The sequence below is a fragment of the Manis pentadactyla genome, chromosome 8 (assembly GCF_030020395.1).
Source record: "Manis pentadactyla isolate mManPen7 chromosome 8, mManPen7.hap1, whole genome shotgun sequence".
Taxonomy (NCBI): Eukaryota; Metazoa; Chordata; class Mammalia; order Pholidota; family Manidae; genus Manis; species Manis pentadactyla.
This window is the reverse complement of record NC_080026.1, coordinates 91053487-91072705: the sequence shown is the minus strand read 5'-3', so window position 1 is coordinate 91072705 and position 19219 is coordinate 91053487. Positions and strand designations below refer to the sequence as shown.

General features: G+C 33.1%; 1 protein-coding gene across 6 annotated transcripts in view; it reads right to left on the bottom strand.

Annotated features, from left to right (window-relative positions):
• Nucleotides 1-3278: 3278 nt before the first annotated feature.
• VPS26A (VPS26 retromer complex component A) overlaps nt 3279-19219 on the bottom strand; it is a 183307-nt gene continuing 167366 nt past the window's right edge. For 4 of the 6 annotated variants that reach the window (XM_057505930.1, XM_036923996.2, XM_036924000.2 and 1 more), the window contains 7 exons: nt 15239-15314; nt 13853-14009; nt 13114-13278; nt 11118-11224; nt 8794-8862; nt 6640-6782; nt 3279-4861 (listed from right to left, as the gene is read on the bottom strand). In XM_057505930.1, the coding sequence (XP_057361913.1) occupies nt 4748-4861; nt 6640-6782; nt 8794-8862; nt 11118-11224; nt 13114-13278; nt 13853-14009; nt 15239-15314 (831 nt within the window). In that variant the 3' untranslated portion in view covers nt 3279-4747. Of the gene's footprint in view, nt 4862-6536; nt 6783-8793; nt 8863-11117; nt 11225-13113; nt 13279-13852; nt 14010-15238; nt 15315-19219 lie in introns of all 6 variants that reach the window. The other 2 variants (XM_036923997.2, XM_036923995.2) reach the window with 2 other exon arrangements.

Genomic DNA, 19219 nt, shown 5'->3' with positions numbered 1-19219 from the left:
ATTAGTGTGTCTGAATTATAGTGGAGACCACATATGTATATGGAGTGGAGAGACTTTACAAAGGAATCCTTAGGCAGTTTAGTAAAGTGACTAAATACGACAAAATGTGATTAAACAAGGATGTCTCATTAGATTTGGAAACTAGAATGAATAAACTGAACATTTAATATGCAACCGTTGTTAGTATACCTGACAACCATTTATAATTATTTGTTCAGAAATCAACAGTTGTTGCTAATCTTATGATTATAGTAACATAACTTAATACAGTTTCACAGAAAACAAACAAACCTTAAACTCTCTTAACTGCTAACTGGTATACCTCCTTGCAGGTATAAAAGGCATTCTGAATTTTTCATACTACATATAGATTTTCCTCTTCAGCCATTCATAGAATTCTATAAACATTGAAACGGGAAAATTCAACATTAAAATTTGCTTTTATAGGATAGAAAGTTGTTATCCCCTTTGCAAGATATTTATAGCACTGTGTCATTGGCACTTAGCACGTATTAGAACTTCCTTAAGTGTTAAAACAATTCTGTAACTTTGTAACTCGTCCCTTGCCTGCTCTCAAACCTCTATCCATACTTCACAGTCACCATAATGATCTTTTGAAAACACAAATCTGAGTAATTACTCTTGCTTAAAATCCTTCATTGAATTGTGTTCAGATAAAGCCCAGACTCCTTATTTGCATGTCATCAAAACCCCTTCCTAAACTGCTTCCTTATGCACTTCTTCAGATTCATATCTCTACACCTCATATCTGTTATTCTATTCATGCCAGAACTGTATGCCAGTTACTATGTCATCATTTCTCACTTCTATAGCTCTGAACACATTGGGTGCCTCACACACATAGGACCTAGTACAACCACTACCACAGCACTAGAACTGTGCCATAATCATGTCTCTAGTTTTCAAACTTTAGGGTGCATCAGAACCATCTGGAAAACTTATTAAAAACAAGATTGTTGGGACCCTACCCCTAGTTTCTGATTCAATATAGGCCGAGTAGGCCCGAGAGTTTGCATTTCTAATGGATCTCCAGGTGATGTGGACTCTGTTGGTCTGGAGACTACACTTTGAGAACCACTGCTCTGAACTATATTTCTTCAGGTAGGACCAATGAAATAGCACTACGGAGATACTCAGGAAATGCTGAATGTATGCATAAATACAAATAAATGGGGAGGTGAAAGGTGGTGGGAGAAGTAAAGATAACCCAGATAGCAGGGAATAAAGTAAGTAAGTTCTCTCTTCTTTGCCTTTGCTATTAACAAATCCTGGTAGAGGTTTCACAAACGCACATCCTTGTTGACTTCCCACCCTCACATCATCTCCCAAATTCTGGAATTTGAAGTTTCTAGTACTTTTCTGACATAAGGTTATCATCTAAATACTAAATTATCCTCAGTGAATTTTTAAGATGTACTCCTAGAATCATGGAGTATTACAACAGGAAAGGGCCATAGAGATTATCTGATCCGGTTTCTCTCCAAACTTAGGGAGGAAGCAACTATCAGAAGCATTTGTGGAACTTGTAGATAGCCCCCATATGCCGTCTTTCTCCCCAGGGCCTGATAACACTTCTATAGAATCTAGTCGGTTTCCTTCCTTCTGATACTGAGGTGATAATAGTTCTTAGCCATGACTGTATTACATTTGGGCCCCTATTTTTTTCTAGAGGAGTACACCTTTAATTTTACAATCAGGAAAATAAGATTCACCCATTTATTCAGATACTGAGTGTATATTATGTGATAACTACAAAGCATACCAAAACAAACAAAGCCTCAAACTTAAAATCCATAGAATTGAAGTCCTACATGTGGGAAGTACAATCCTGGAGGCGTGCACAGCATACTGTGGCAGCACAACAAAGGGACATCTGACTTGGAGATGGGAGGTGGTGTCAGATGGGCCGGGGGAGTCATACCATGAGCGAGCTGGAGTGTGGGGCGGAGGGCATAACTGGAGCTGAAGGTGTGTTCTGTAGTATTGAAATTTAAATCTTATCCTAGAAGCAACTCACTGACAAGACTCTAATAGGGGAGTGATGTAAGAATTATGCTCATAGAAGACCCAAGCCTAAAAAAGGATCTATTCACATTTAAGTGTATACATTTTCCTCACTATACCTTTATCTGCTTTGAAACTTATACCACTGAAGCATAAAAAGTTTGAGAAGGCATTTGAGTGTCTGAAATAAACCCTACCTAATAAGCACAGCCCCCCAAAAGAACTCAGTTGTCATAAATCCCCTTTCAGGGAACCAGGAAAGATTAATTCATCACCAGAGACAGAAGTCAGCAACACACCTAAAAAGACTTTGTCACAAAACTATCCTATCTACTTTAAGGGCCATTTGTCTTTTCTAAAAGTCATTTGCTTTAAGTGCCCTTTATCTCACTAACTTCCCCAAAAAGCCATTTGTAAGTGTCCTTCACCCTCTTTTTTCTATGGAGGTGATATATAAGCCCCAAATTCTAACTACCCCTTTAAATCACATTTTTGTGAACTCCCTCTTACTGGATTGTCTGTTTTTTGCTTATCTTTGTCACCTTAATTAGGAGGCTCCCAAATACTAAACCTAAGAGAAAAAAAAATTTTTCCTCCCAAACAAAAATTCTTCACTAGTGAAAGAAATAATATTTAAATTATTTAGACAGACTTCTCAACCCTGGGTAGTTTTTAGTGCTAATGTCTGGGCCCCTAAAATTCTGATTATTTTTGGTCTGGGTAGGGCATGGTTATTTTTAGAAAGTGATTTGAAAGTGCAGCCAGAGTTAAGTAACACTGAATTAGACATAGTACTATTCAAGGCAAATTTCGTTTTCAATTTATTTGTAATTTAACTGGCTGACTTTTTTTTTTTGAGAGGGCATCTCTCATATTTATTGATCAAATGGTTGTTAACAACAATAAAATTCTGTATAGGGGACTCAATGCACAATCATTAATCAACCCCAAGCCTAATTCTCAATAACTGGCTGACTTTTTACTAAGTACACCAAATAATGAATTCAAACTTTTTTCAAGTTTTGCAACAAATTCTCAAGCAAAGTGAATAAGCATCCTATTTATGAGTGTTTTAAGCCACCTAATTAAACCATATATAGCTATTTAAAATTGAAACTGACAATATTTATGAACATTTCTAACCATCAGAATTATAGCTTTCTATTAAGCAATCCTGTCCTCAACGACAAATCTCAAATTAAAAGAGATTTTAGAATAGAACTATTCTAATCATTCAAATAGCAAATGCAGTATCCATTTCAAATTCTTTATTACACATCATGGTTGTGCAGTTTGAGGCTGGTTAAACACAATTGGTTTTCAAAATCTCTTTGAATATTTTCTAGATTACTACATGCAAATGACCATGAAAATATTTGGCATGTTTTAAATTCTGAAATTCTGAACAGGCACTTAACATGAAGGATAAACATTACCATTCATAGATATCCACATTTAAAATACATGAACCAGCGCATGGTACATGGAACCTTTTGCCAAGAAGGAAGTTGGTTACTGACCATTTTATCAAAGTGCCATAGTAGTAAAACAGGATTAAGAAATGTAATTTGGGTTACCTAGCTTACTCAATAAAGTAAGGTTAACACAAGACTTGCACTTAAGTGTATAAAAAAATATTGGTACAAAAATCAATGAACCATACGTGAAAGTTTCACACAGCAGGCTTCATTTTAATTCTTGCACCTCACATTTAGTGTATTTGAGATCAGACCCCATGCATATGAACAGATAACTGCCACATTTTTTATTTTAGAGACTTTAAACAAATGACTTGAATTTAGTACTAAAAAAACAGAGAGGGGAGGTTTGAGTTTGAACTAACCAAAGCTCCAGTTTAGCAAACATGAAATTGTCCAGATCTGAATTAGTAACTACATGCTTCACAGGTCTTCCTGAGTACCCCCATCCTCAAATTTTCCCCTGAAAAAGGGAGAGAATATTTGTGAAGTGAAGAAACTGTGTATAGTGGGTAAAAAGATTAAGTTAAAAAAAGTATTTATGGAAAAGTTACAGTTTTAGCAAATTATAAAATGGCAACATACAGTCAATTCCATATTGCGGAAAACATAACACTGGTATCTGCTGCATAATAGTAGCAAAATGGTTACTTAATATGCAAAAAAGAAAAAAAAGGCTAAAATGACATCCCACATAATCCCTTGAGGGAAAAAAGTTAGTAATATTCATCATACCATAGACTTCAAAGAGGATAAAACTCAGGAGGCTATGGAATGGTCAGAATTATAGTTTCTTATTAACACAAAATATTCCTTGAACACAAAATACTGTTTTTTTGCATGTAGAGGAGGTATCATTAGCATGAAAAAGGAGACAAAGATGTGTAATCAACATTATGCAGAAAGAAAAGCAAAATCATAAAACCAGCCTTCTCACATGAAAATCTTTAATGTTTATGCGATGCATATCTGAGTGCTTATCAAATCAAAGTGTGCAGTTTTAAAAAAAAACAGCAGCTTGAGAATATTCCAGTGTTTCAAAGAAAGCACTTCTTTTAATGTATATACATGAAGAACATTTGGTTAAACCATAAAATAAATGCAGCCCTGTAAGATAAAGGAAGACTATTTTAAGTGGAGTTTTGGCCTTATTCCCCCCTACAAGCTGCAACCATCTTTAACCTGCCGAACTTAATGTCAACAGATAGAGGAGTTATGTGCTTTTTTCTCCCCTCCTATTCAGTTCACATTTCAGGCTGTTCAGCAGATGCCTGTGATTCTGGTGATTCAAATCGCTGGTGAAAGTTTGTTCTCTGTTTCCTCAGCTTTTCAGGAGCTTTTCTCCATAAAATGATCTCCTAGTAAAACAAATTAAATATATCAACAAATTAATTTTCCCATGTATTAAACTAAACATTAAATTTTCAACATGAAATTATACTGCCACTTCAATTTTAACCATAACAAAATTAAATTCTTCCCACCAAAACCCCTCCTTTTTCCTGATTGACTCACTTTCTTCCAGTTCTAATCCTGGACAGCCCCTTCTGCCAACCCTGCTCCCCACCAGCAGCAACCATGCACACCACCAGCACCACCAGTCCAATCTGGCACAAGGTTCTAGCTATACTGCTTTAAAGAATTCCTAAACTCTGGCCTTTCGTATGCTGTTCTACTGCCCTTATCTAAGTTCAAGCCTGTGTCACTTCAACGTTAGATACTAAAATTTAGTTTCCTGGTATATGGCTTTGCCTTCCTTGCCTGAGATCCCTTTCTATTCCATCCTTCCCTTCCTATCACTGCCAGATTAGTCTAAAACATTGCTTGGATGCTCTTCAATAGTTCTCAGTTCCTCCAAGATAAATCTCCAACCAGGCACTCAAGGCCCTCCAAACCATGTTTGTAAAAGGTAGTTTTTGAAATCTTCACAGTATTCAGCACAGAATAATTTCTAATTTAGTTTTGAACATGGAACATCCAACTGACATTTAAATACTTATTAATCTGATGCAGAATACAAAGACCATTCTAATCACAACCTTCACTCAAAATTCACCAAAGGCTTTTATAATTGATTTTCAAATGAGAACAAGTTTTATGATAAACATTTTATATTTTAAAAAAGCATTAGATTTGGGTCCTCTTGTGGATATTTTAAATGAAACTGTGTAATAAGGGAAAAATAGAAACCCCCAAAATTCATCAAGTTAATGCAATCATTAAAAGTGATCATGGATACAATGGAATATCACTCAGCCATAAAGAAAGAAATCCTGTCATTTGTGACAACATAGACAGACATAGAGGATATTATGCTAAGTGAAATAAGCCAGGCGTAGAAAGACAGACACCATTACATTTCATTTATACATGGAACCCAAAGACCAAACAAAACAACAATAGACACAGACACTAAGAAGTGACTGGTGGTTACCATGGGAGAGGGGTTGGGGTGAGTTGGTGAAACAGGTGAAAGGGATAACAAGGCACCAAATCTCAGTCATAATATAAATTAGTCATGGGGATAAAAGTACAGCATACAGAACTGAGTCAACAGTTCTATAACATGTTCCTGTGTTGACAGTAACTACACTAATTGGGGTGAGCACTTAATAACTGAATCACTGAATAATGTTGAATCACTATGTTGTATACCTGAAACCAGTAAGTTTATCAAGTATACTTCAATTTTTTAAAAGTGATAATGGAAATCTCTATTTGATGATAAAGCAAAGATATTCAAAATATTATTAAGTGAAAAACATGCATACTATACACATATACAAATTTGGAAAACTAATCACAATGGTGGTAAAATTTTTACTGTTCTTTTAACTTCATTCTGTTCTTCACTGCCTGAATTTTTTTTTAACAGACAGCAGGTATTGTTTCTAGAAAAAACAGCATGTTCAAGAGAAAAAATGTAAGCCCTGCCAAATTATAGCCCTTGCTGGGTCCTGCAGAATGACTGGGAAGAGATCTTTCACAACACAATTCCACTCACACCTATTTACTTATCATACTCTCACTTACATAGAAACCTTCCTTTTCTCAGTCCAATAAAGGTTAGAAAAGAGTGCTTTCCAGGTGTTTTTAGAACTGCCATAGAACAAAACACCAGCTGCTGGCACCATACCTGCTGCTTGAAGTACCTTCTGTCTTCCTCATCAACAAGGACTAGATTCAAAAAGTACCTTACTGAGAATTTTTTGTTCACATCTCTCATTGTTGGAGTTGGGTCATATCCTGCTAAAAATAGTCTTATTGGAATTGATTCACCTGAAAGAAAAGCAATCTCCGTTTACTTCTAAAAGACAATTAAATATAGTCATATAACACCTAGAACTAAGCATAATGGAGCAGATACTAATGCTTCAGTTCCTCATGAGATGCCAGCATAAGAAAACCTTTAGACCAGGTTTCTCAGCTTTGGCACTACTGACATTTTGGGCCCAATAATTCTTTGTGGGTAAGGTCCAATGCACTGTATGAGGTTTAGGAGCCTTCCTAGCTTCTACCCACTAAATGCCAGTAGGATTACCCAAGTGTGACAACCAAAAATGTCTTCAGGAAACGCTTAAATGAGGGGAAGAGGGCAGGGTACAGAGTTGCCCTTAGAGGAGAACCATGACTCTAGAGCCAGAATGCCTAGATCCAAATCCCAAATGTGCAACTCACTGGCTATGTGACCATGTTTAACCATTCTCTTTCAACTTCATCTGTGAAATGGGGAATACCAATAATATACATGGGTTAATATATGTAAAAAGCTTAGAACAGTGCCAGCAGACAAGTGCTTTTTTAGCATTTTTGTTATTTTCTGCTTTCATGAAGTTTACCATAATTTCTAATCATGTATAAATTCTTGAATACTTGTTAATTCATCCAAAGTAACAGCCATGTTCAGAATGATGACATTCCTTCCTTACCAAAAAGACTGCTATTCAGATTCTCACAGCTTCTCCTTTCTTAAAGATAATTGGATATTCTGTTTCAAATCATTTTTATATAATACTTATCTTATGCATATCTATTTTCTGAAAGATATCTGACCCATCACTTCGTATAAAAATTTGTGGCTGCTGGAATTTTACAAAGTAATGCTGCATAATAGAGCACATGGATGGGTTTTGGAGTTAGAAATGCCTGGGCTCCAACTCCAGGTCTGCAATGATTAGCTACTGAAGGAAACAGAGTATGTCACCACAAAATATTCCTCTTTGACATAAAAATTCTTTTGAGCTGAAGGCAATTAAGTAGCAAAAGCAAAAAAGGCTTCCCCCACTTTCCACCTAAAGGCAGGATATAAATTCTCCTTTTACTGGACACAGACTCTTACCAGCCCAGGGATGGCACGAGAGGAATCTGCAAACAAATGTTACTCCACTAGTTTCCACCCATGTATTTACCTTCCCTACGGTTTGTCACTCTAGGAAGCCTAAAACTGTTTTGTCTAGTTATTTCTCTCCTGTTGAAGATGCTAAATAAGCTGATATTTTAAGCCACCACTTTGAGTTACATATTTGTTGAAGTTTCTCCTGCATTATGTATACTGCATACATTCAAAACTGTTTTTCTTTTATTAATCTGTTAAAGAGTTCCAGCTGGAAATCTCAGATGGGTAAAGGTAAAGTTCTGCCGCCTCTACCTTCTACTACCTTTAGTAAGTTTTTTAACCTCTCTGTGTCTCAGTTTCATCTGTAAAATAAGTAATATCACCACCTAACACAAAGGGTGGTAGGGAACTTTAGGGTACCTGAGAGTACAAATGGCATTCAATAAATGGGTACTACTTTTTTTAAAAGGCCAAAAATGAATTTAAAATAAAATACTGGCTTCATTATCTTAGATGTTGATGATTATCTAAATATGGAACTTGAGGATTTTCTTGAGGACTATAAGGATTCCAAAATCCTACAGGGATTAATGTTCAGCTATACTGCACCTTAGGTTCAGCATGGGTAAAAAAGCTTTACAGAGACAAACAATTAAAAAAGAGGATAATCAAAATATTACAAATTCAGAACTAGAGAAGAGATAAACATAAATGTCTCTTCTAAATTCTAAATTTAAACTGAATAAAAAGTCAAACCTCATTTCAGACTAGGCACTGGTATTACAGGTTTCTCAGTATTTATACAAGGTTGATTTTAAAAACCATCATTTGTAAGTATTGTTTTAAGATCTCACAAATATTTCATGCTGAATAAATACTTTCAAACTAAACTGCTATGAACACTGCTGTTTTCACTACATATAACATATAAGAAGTAAATGAAAAGTATGTTACCTTTTACTGGGGCACCATCCATTATTTCATATTTAGCAATTGTTTCTGTTTCTGTTGTGGTACTGGGTCCTAGTACAGTAATATAAATGATATTAACTTAAATAGTTCCAGAATATAATTTCCAGACTTACACCTTTTTCCTATTTTCAAACTACATTATTTTAATACAAATTATCTCATTTTGTAAAAATATTTATCATTCTTTTCTATTTCTTGATCTACATTTAAGAAACTTGTCATTCAACTAAATGTTCCACTTCCTTCTTCACAAATACAGTTCAGAAACAATCTTCTTCACAGATTTCCTTCTCTTGTTTCTGATATCTGCTAAAATAGAAATTAGTAATATACCCAAGAACTAACCAATGACATGGTACTTTTTCTGTAATACCCAACCTCTCTTCTTTCAGAGGTAACCTGAACACAGGCAAAACATCAAACTGAGTATCTGATTGACATATAGTTCTTTTAATCTGGAGATTCACCCTCTAAGAAATTTGACTCCAGACATTTAAAAAAATTTTTTTTATTTTGATATCATTAATGTACAATTACTTGAACATTATGGTTAATAGACTCCCCCCATTATCAAGTCCCGCCCACATACTCCATTACAGTCACTGTTGACTCCAGACATTTTTTGTATGATAGATGAAAAGAGTATACCAAAACATACAGTAATGATCCCCATGTTGTAAAATATACAATTTGCAAAGACTAAAGTCTGTTCTGCATGATGAGTGTTGATTTTTTATTTAAAATTTTCTGGAACCAAACGTAATTTTTATAATCAGAAAAATGTTTAAATAAATAATTTATTTTTAAACAATAAATGGGGACCTGGAGTTTGACTTTAATATTTCAAATTACTTGAACTTTTATTGGCAGGTGAGTAATGGAAATTAAGATATCACAGATGTTTACAATTATAACTACCACCTGTAAATTCTTAAGTGTTGCCTAAAATTTTTTTCAGCAAAAATCCAACAAAGTTAGAAGGGAAAAACTGTATCTACATACTAATTAAAATTAAAATGCAGTTATGAACTAATAAGTGATTTGGGGACAACAGATCAGCTATCCAGAATAAGTAAAGTTAGATCCATACCTCATCATACATCCAAATTCCAAATGAATTTAAAATATAAACAAAATTCCCAAGCTATAATGTATTATTTTAGTAGAATCAGGCACAGAAAATTATGTTTAGAATCTCAGTGTGAAAAAGGCATAACTGTGGCACAAAAACCAGAGTCCATAAAAGGAAAAATTTATAAGTTTGATTACAAACATCAAGAACTTCTACATGACATAAACCACCATAAGCAAAACAAAGGCAAAACTTTGGTGCTCTTAATACATAAAAAGGGATTGATCTCCCTAATATATGAAGTTTCTACAAATCAGTAAGAAAAGACTAATAATCCAGTAGAGATGGGTCAATATTGGTAGGCAGTGTACAAAGAAAGAAATACTAAAGATTTTTATACACATGAAAAGATGCTTACCCTCACTCAGAATGAGAAAACTAAATTAAAACTACAATGAGTAACATTTTCCCCCTACCCATCAGATCAGCTAAAAGTTTTATAACATTGTGCCTATGAGAATACAAGGAAAAAGAGGCACTCTTCTATATTCACTGCTGGTAGTAATCCAAATTGGTACAACCCCTGAAGAGAACAAACTGATAATATTTATCACAACTACAAATGAATATACCCTTTGAAATAGCAATTCTACTTGTAAGATTTTATATTGCATACATACCCACACACATGCAAAATGACATTATTAACGAAAGCACTGTTTTTAATAGCAAAAGACTGGAAACAACCTGTATGTCCATTTAGCAAACTGGTTAAAGTCTAGCTGAATGCACTACTGAATGCACTGAATGCAATACTATAAAACAGGCAAGGAAATGTTCTATATATTGACATGGAAAGATCTCTAAGATAAACTGCTACGTGAAAAAGCAAAATATGTATTGTACATAACCATTTACCCAAAAAGTGGGGGAGGGTATAATATAGAAGTACTTGCTTGTATATGCATAAATATCTGAGAGGATTTTAAAACTTAAACACATTACCTATGAGTTAGCTGGAGTACAGAAACAGGACACTTTTTATTGTACAGCCTTTTACACTTTTAACCAGGTGAATTTATTACTATTCAAAAATTAATTTTTAAAAAAACATAAATGAGTAACTTACTGCCAGCAATATTAATATTCAATGTGGATAATTATGATTAGTATTTTAAGATTTTTAAATTTCGACTATAACAGGAATTTCAATTCAAATACTCTTTCAACTTACCAATTCCTGTGATCTCTTTTTTGATCAGTTGTAACTCCATATGTTGGATTTTTATTCTTACTAATAAGAAGTAAATTTTTCCAACAATCACATCCTTTAAATGGTACCTTTGGAGAAAGAATATACCTCACTTACTATAAATACCAGTTTAAAAAACAAACTAACAGAGTGAAATACATCCTGAAAGTCTTTATTAGACATCTTTAGGATAATAATTATTTAAGAATACCATTTTGACTATTCACATTAATGTCCCTGTTTTTCAAAAAGTTTCATCATTTTATTATAGAAATAAGGAATCAAACTTTTACTTGACCATCAATATACCTCAAAGAATTAGCCTGATTACTTCTTGGTCCTTACTTACAGGTTAACTTAGTTTCCAAAGAACTTAAATGTGGAAAATTAAGAATTTTATGGTGTATGAAGATTTTGAACATTAAAAACTCTACACAAGAGTTTAGTATCATGATTACTCTAAGTGCTAGAATAGTGCAGCTCATAAATCACCTGGCCACAGAGAATCTGCAAGGCTGAATTTATTGCTGTAATATCTGTATCAAACACCTTTTCCAGGAGACTAAAAATTATGTGGAAGTAAACCTGGGAATTCCTACAGTACCCAGAGTCTTTGGCCTTCTCCTAGATTTGGATCTCAAAATAATAAGAGTTGAATAATGTCATTATGTCAGTCTGAAGGGAGGCTTCCAGTGACAGGAGTATCTGATAACTTGATCAACAGTGTAATTTAAGACTCTAAAGGCATGTGTATCACATTTTTGGTGATATAAACTGGGGAGTAACAACTAATAAAAATCATCTAACAGAAGAGTACACAGGAAGGGGATAGAAGAGTGTACATCCATTTCTTCAACAAATAAATTTTAATGAAAATAAATAGGCAGAACTAGGGGAGAGGATTTAATAATATGGCTAACTGTTGAACCACTGTTATATATTGAAACTAATATAAGACTATATATCAACTATATTTCAATTTTTTAAAAGGCATAAAACCTTTAAATTAAAATAGATTTAAGAGTCAAACAGTCAAATGCAATGTGTCTGGATGCACTGGATTTGAACAAATCTTATTGGGATACTTATTTGATGATTCCAAATCTTGTTTTTACTGATTTGAACAAACCATGTAGGAAAAAAAAAAAGACAGGGAAATGTGAACACTGCTTGAATATGTGACAATATTAAGGAATTATTAATACTTTTATGGATGTAACAATATTGTGGTTATATTAAAAGATATAATATTTATGGATAAAATTATGTATTTGAAATTTGCTTCGATATTATCTATGAGATTGTGGGGGCTGAATGAAGATAGAACAAATCTGACCATATGTTAATATCTGTTGGAGTCAGGCGGTGAATTAATGAGGATTCATTATAGTTTTCATTATGTTCATATACTTTGGTATATTTTTTAAGGTTTCCATAATGAAGTTTAAAGAGGCAATAGTAGTAAACAAAATAAGGGCCCATTTCTGTAAAAATGCAACATATATAAACATATACATCTTCCCCTCCACCATGGAAAGATAAACAAAAGGGTATTAATTGTGGTTAAGTAGCAAAGATGAAAATATGTGATAGTTTTACTTCTTCTGACTTTTCTACATTGTCAGAATTTTCAATAATGAAAATGTATTGCTTATGTAGTCAGAAAAAGTATTTTTGTTTAGTTTTAGAGATAACAGGCCAATGTTTACACACATTAAGAGATTAGCTGCCTTCTGAAATGGTGAGATCCTCTACAAAAAATGGCCAGACTTATCAGAAATAGAATACAAAAAACACCTGAACTGAGTCAGAAGCCACACCAAACTTTGAAGTTTCTTTCAGCTGAGAGACTGTTAGTCTGCTAACACCATATTAGTATCAATTCTACCCTTATTTTGACCAATATACAAAGACGTAAAATGTTTATTTCCTATTTCTCCATGAACATTTAAGTTACCTGTTTGTGAAAGGTACTCACTTGGATTTATTATATTCAAATTCTATATGTAGACAATCTTCAATGCCTACTTCCATTTTAATAGAGTTGTTAACATCGGGATAGGTGGCAAGCTGGTGAACAATAAGGTCATATTCTTTTACCAAGTCTGTCAATCTTCTTACTATTGTCACTTTAAGAAAATACCTATAAAGGTAATGGAGAGGACAAGTTAAACCTCCTATGATAAAAACTCAGGGTTTGAAGCAAGCAAACATTAACTGAACTCAACTTTTTCCTTCCTGGAACTTCTTTGAGATCAACTTTATTTACTTCATGAAGGAGTTATAATTTTTAAATAATACAAAGTTCAATTTTAGCAATAGTATACATACTTTTTAGATGAATTTGGAGTGCTATCACCAAGGCTACTTGAGGAAATCTCCTTAGATCACTTCTTAACCATATTCTCAATGAGATTTCTTAGGACACTAATACACTTAGAGCATAATTCCCTTTACATGATAAATGAAGTACCTAAAGGACATTCATACAAGGGAAGTATGTAACTGAAACTTCTCATAATGTGGTTCTCTAAATCTGTAATGATAGAAGGTTATTACCTCAAATCAGCATTAGCCAGACAGAACAAAACATTTGACAGAAATTTTAAAAATCTTAAGTCTTCCAGTCCAGAATTAGAAGTTCTAATAAGACATTCAATAGTAGCCATTGCTTTCTGGTTTTCACTCTGTCTACAGTTTCTAATACACATTCATACCTCAAGCGGACATTGGCACCGATGTAAGATTCATATGGCTTTTCAACTTGCATAAATTCAAAATCATAACTTCTGCTCTGAGTCAGTTCTCCAGGTAAGGCTAGTTCTTTCACTAGGTTTACAAATTCGTGAGTATTACTCTTGTCATTGAAAAGTTCTAAGAAATTTTAAAAAGCAAAAAGACCAATTATATTTAATACCATTTCATTAAAACCCAAACTTCTACCTCAAAAGCAAATGATTTTTACCAAGAGAATTAGTTGGATTTCTATTTTAATGTACTGGAGCTATAATCTAAATCTCCCATTATCCTCATTATAATGTGCTACTTAGGCATAAAAATTTTCAAGCAGCATGGCACAATGAAAATTTCTATTATTAAAAAAGTTCATTGGGGTGAGGATTTAATAATGTATATAACTGCTGCAACACTGTGTGGTATACTTGAGACCAATATATCAGCTGTACATCAGCTGTACTTCAATTAAAAATAACTCATTCCTTTAATGCAGTTAGGGTTTGCCCAATATGAAGCTGTTGTAACAAGACACATTTCCAGCAATTATTTGAACTTCCTCCCTTCAAGGAAGAAAGCATTTTGTTGTTTTGCTTTAGCTATGCAAATATATTACCTGACAAAACTATAATATATAAGACTAAAATTAACTATCAGTTAACTACTATAGTTTGCCCAAGTATAATCTCATCTAGAATAGATACATTAAAAAACCCACCCATTCCCATTTTGACACTTTAAAAATGCACAGTAAAATTTAGCTAGATTTAAAACCTAGCTATGTATACATACTGTAAAGACCCATTTTGTCTCTTTTCTGAATCTACAGAACCAAAAGACTTATAGTTTAATTCCTGCTAAATCAAGACTGTCTCTGAAATACACATATATATGGAACTATACACAAGTTGATCTAAGTCAAGAAGAAATTACACCTTTCTTTTTCATATGGAATTTTCTGTTGACAGGTGAGTCTAGCTACAGGCACAAACTAGTTAGGAAGACAAATGGCTGAGTAGTAAGAAAGTGAAGGATGTAGATGACACTGATGATTATGAGTAAAGCTGGTGAAACATGTAGGCAGATGGAAATCTCAGTGAATTTACTTGAATTGTTTTTCAAGGCTGGTAGCTTACATAACTCCTTTCACTTATAGTAGTTAAGTTTAATAGCAAATAAATGCAGGATGAATCAAATATTTAATACAATTAAAAGAAGCATGATTAATGTTTATAAATCTTCTCTTTTATTATGCAAAACCAATTCTTTCCACAAAACTAAGGTTTAATTCAATTATTTAAGTGCCAAATCCAACACTCTTCAAACTCAGTTATCACAGAAAAAAAAAGTAATACTATTTTAAAACTCACCAATTTGACCTACAAATTCAATTCTAATTCCTTGGTGCTCTAGCCTCTTTCCAGGTTGCTTAAAGGCTAGGTTTACCTGCCAAAACATGAAATTATAAAATTATAAGAGATGTTAACAATCCTTTGAGTGGGCCTACTAGTAGATTCCTTCCAGATGAATGCAGTATATACATATTTCAGGTATTCATTTCAGAAGTTTGAGATGCCACCACATAGCTAGATCATGATGACCTTACAGCACCAGAGAAGATATAACTTACTTAAATACAATCATTAATGAACCTATTACTTATACATACATGTAAAGTGTCTGCTTTGTTAGGAAGGAACACTCTGTAACTGGAAAACTGTTAAGTACTCAGTTTAAAAAAAAAAGGAAAACTTTCAACTATTCGAATGTGTTTTCTGGTTAAATAGTTAAACATTCTACAACAATAGCATTTTAATGTAAGGTAAATCACTAATTCCAAAGAATTGACCTAAAAGATAACTTTCAGTTTTTTGTAACCAAAATACAAAGGTGTAATTCCTAACCATAACAGCAATGCTTAATGCCCTGAGTCTGCTACTCATCCTAAAAACAATATCTGAAGATTTTAATGTTGAGTATGCTTTATCTTACATACTTTTGAAGTAAAATATATAATCTCAAAATCTCTAAATTCCTATCTGCCAAATGGAAGCCTTAATTTTATAAATTTTTAACTTGACAAAAAGTACATACATATTAAAAATACTGCTCCAAACATTTAAGAATTAGCTAACATTAAAAAAAAAGCATACTTCCAGGTTTATTCTTTACCATAAAAAAATACTGGTATTATGACTGTAAAAGCTTTGTTCTTCTAAACAATGGTTTTCAAAAGATAACAGAAATCAAGGACCAATAAAAACAGAGGTGTTGAAACCAATATAACATTGTATAACAACTACACTTCAGTTAGAAACAAAACAGGTCCAATTACTTCTGCTTGTAAACTAAATTAAAATATCCACTCTTCTGTATCTCTTCCATATCTGTAACCATATGAGATACCTGATTTTCAAATAACATCTCAGAAAAAGAAATAGAGATAAATCATATGATGGAATACTATCAAAGTTAAAAAAAAATGAGGCCAAAGAATTTTTAATGATGTGGGAAGATGTGCATGATATGTTACATGAAGGAATCATGGTCAAATTGTATACAAGTATAATGCCAATTATGTATTTTTTTAGCTACAGAAAAATACTCTTAATAGCAGTTACTCTGGAATGTATGATTACAGGTAACTTTTAGTAGTTTTCAAGTTTGTTTACAATAGGCAAATGATAATTTCAAAGTCTGAAAAATATTTACTTAAAAATAAGTACTTAGAGGGATTTCACACTCACTAACAAGTTGAATTTTAGGTCCGAAACAGAAACAGAATAAGTGTAACTCCAATTGTTTCATAAACCAGGCAGTAATTAGAACTATTCTCTAATTTGTAAAGTGCACAGGAAAATAGTATATTTTAAGAAATGTCTATTTGTCAACAGTTCTTGAGAATCTCTTTGTTTGAACATGGCTGTGTCTGATATATTTAAAATTTACAGTTCTTAAAAACATTCTGAAACCACACTATTAAGGCAGAAGTGCAAAGTTATTGTTTTCCCACCAAACAGCCTAAACTCTGAAACTTTCCTTGCTCTCCCACGGATGTTAAAATACGGTTTCTGTTAAGCCATTTAATGCAAGCTATTCTGGAATCTGAACGATCCTGTAATTAGAAGGCATAACTAAGCATTTTGGCTTAAAAGCTATTCTGCAAGGGACAATTTTAACACCAACTCAGCTATATACTTTTATATCTTTTATTATATTCAAACTTACAGAGAAGTTTCAACAAGGAACAGAACAAGGAAATCCCACATAACCTTTACTCAGATTCATCATGTTTATATTTTGTCCTGTTTTATCATCTTCTCTCTACATAGCCATGTGCAATCACATATACACAACTTTTTTCACAACTGAGAATAAGCTGGAGACATCATTCCCCTCTACCCCTGAACTCTTCATGTGTACCTCATAACAGACTTTCTCTTATATAGCACAATTATCAAAATCAGGAAAGTTAACATTCCATAGCCTATATTAAAATTCCATCCATCAATTGTCCCAATAATGTACTTTATATCCTTTTTTTCCCCTCCTGTCTGAACTCCAATCAAAGATCACATTACATGTAATTATGTCTTTTTAGTCTCCTTTAACCTAGGACATTCTTCAGTCATTGCCTTTCTTGACCTTGATGTTTTTTAAAAATACAGGTCAGTTACTTTGTAGAATTTCCCTCAGTTTAGGTTTCTTTGATGCTTTATTACAATTAGATTGAGCATATGCATTATGGCAAGAACACACAAAGGTGAAGCTGTTCTTCTCAGTGTAGCTTATTAGGAAGTACATGATATCAATTTGTTCCAATACTGGTTATGTTGACTTTGATCCACTTGGTCAAAGTCATCCATCAAGTTTCTCCAATTTAAGTTACTATTTTTACCTTAGTTATTAATAATTTTAGTAGAGAAACTTGAGACTATGTACATATGTTTAAAAGGTCATAAAAACAAAATGTAGGGAAACAATCTATATATGAAACATATTCACTGTTTTAACAAGGCAATCTCAAAGCTCATTCTTCATCATATAATATTCTATAGCTATATCAAGAAACTGTGTCTTCAGGATTCATCTAAATTGTGTTTAAGACAACATGTATCAATGTGCTATACAACATTTATAGGGTCATTTACACTAAGACAACAAGATATGTGTACACTGTTGTTGCCAGGTATTTTGGTTAACCAAGATTAGTTTCCAACTAATTAGCTGCCCTAAGAATATGGTCCATATTTGTACTGATGAAAGATACAACAATATTCCTTGAAGAATGAAACTGTAAACTATAATTTCAGACTAAACATACATCTTTGTTCACTTTTGCAACAAGGAATAAATGCAGAGTTCATTAAAGGTGGCTTAGCACTGGTACCACCACTTCAAGATAATTTACTTACTTACCACTGACCAATCTAAAAGAATGTCCTGGTTATGTAATTTTAACTTACGAACCCCACCCCACGAAAATCTGCTGATGAAAATTACTAGTCAAAATTTTCACAATTCACACTTTTTCACAATTACTGTAGCTCAATAATTAAACACAACAAAACTCTCTCAAAATTACTCAGGAGGTACAGTGATACAAGCTGTTATTTTAAAAAGGGATATCAAGGTTAAATTTATTCATAAAGCATAATGAAGATAGGATACAGTCCAACTGTTCTGGCTTAGGGAAGATTTGTCACTTGACATGAACGAAAGCAGTAATATTTGAAGGATAAAGAGAACCTGAGTAAGTAGCTTTTAAGAATTTCCCTGTTTATCTTGGGATGATCTAAATATTTCCAATTGTCTCAAGGCATGCTTCAAAATCTCTCCAAAAAATTTTGACAGACAGCAATTTTAGTATTAAAGAGTCCCTAAAACAATTCAATGGGGAAAGAATATTCTTTTCAACTAATAGCACTGGGAACAACTGAATATCAACATACAAAAGAATGAAGTTGAATCCCTATCTCACACCATATACAAATATTAACTCAAAATGTGTCAAAGACCTAAATCAAAGAGCTAGAATTACAAAACTCTTGAGGAAAACATAGGTGTAAATTGTCATTACCTTGGATAGGCAACTTTTTCTTAGATGACACCAAAGCATGAGCAACAATAGAAAAAATTAGATAAATTAGATTTCAATGAAATTCAAAACTTTAGTGCTCCAAAAGACGCCATCAAGAAAGTAAAAAGACAACTCACAGGAGAAAGTATGTGCAAAACATAACTGATAAAGGACATCTGTCCAGAATATATAAGCAACTCTTACAACTCAATAATAACAAGATAAAATAACCCAATAAAAAATGGCCAAAGCAACTTGGATTAAAGATGGT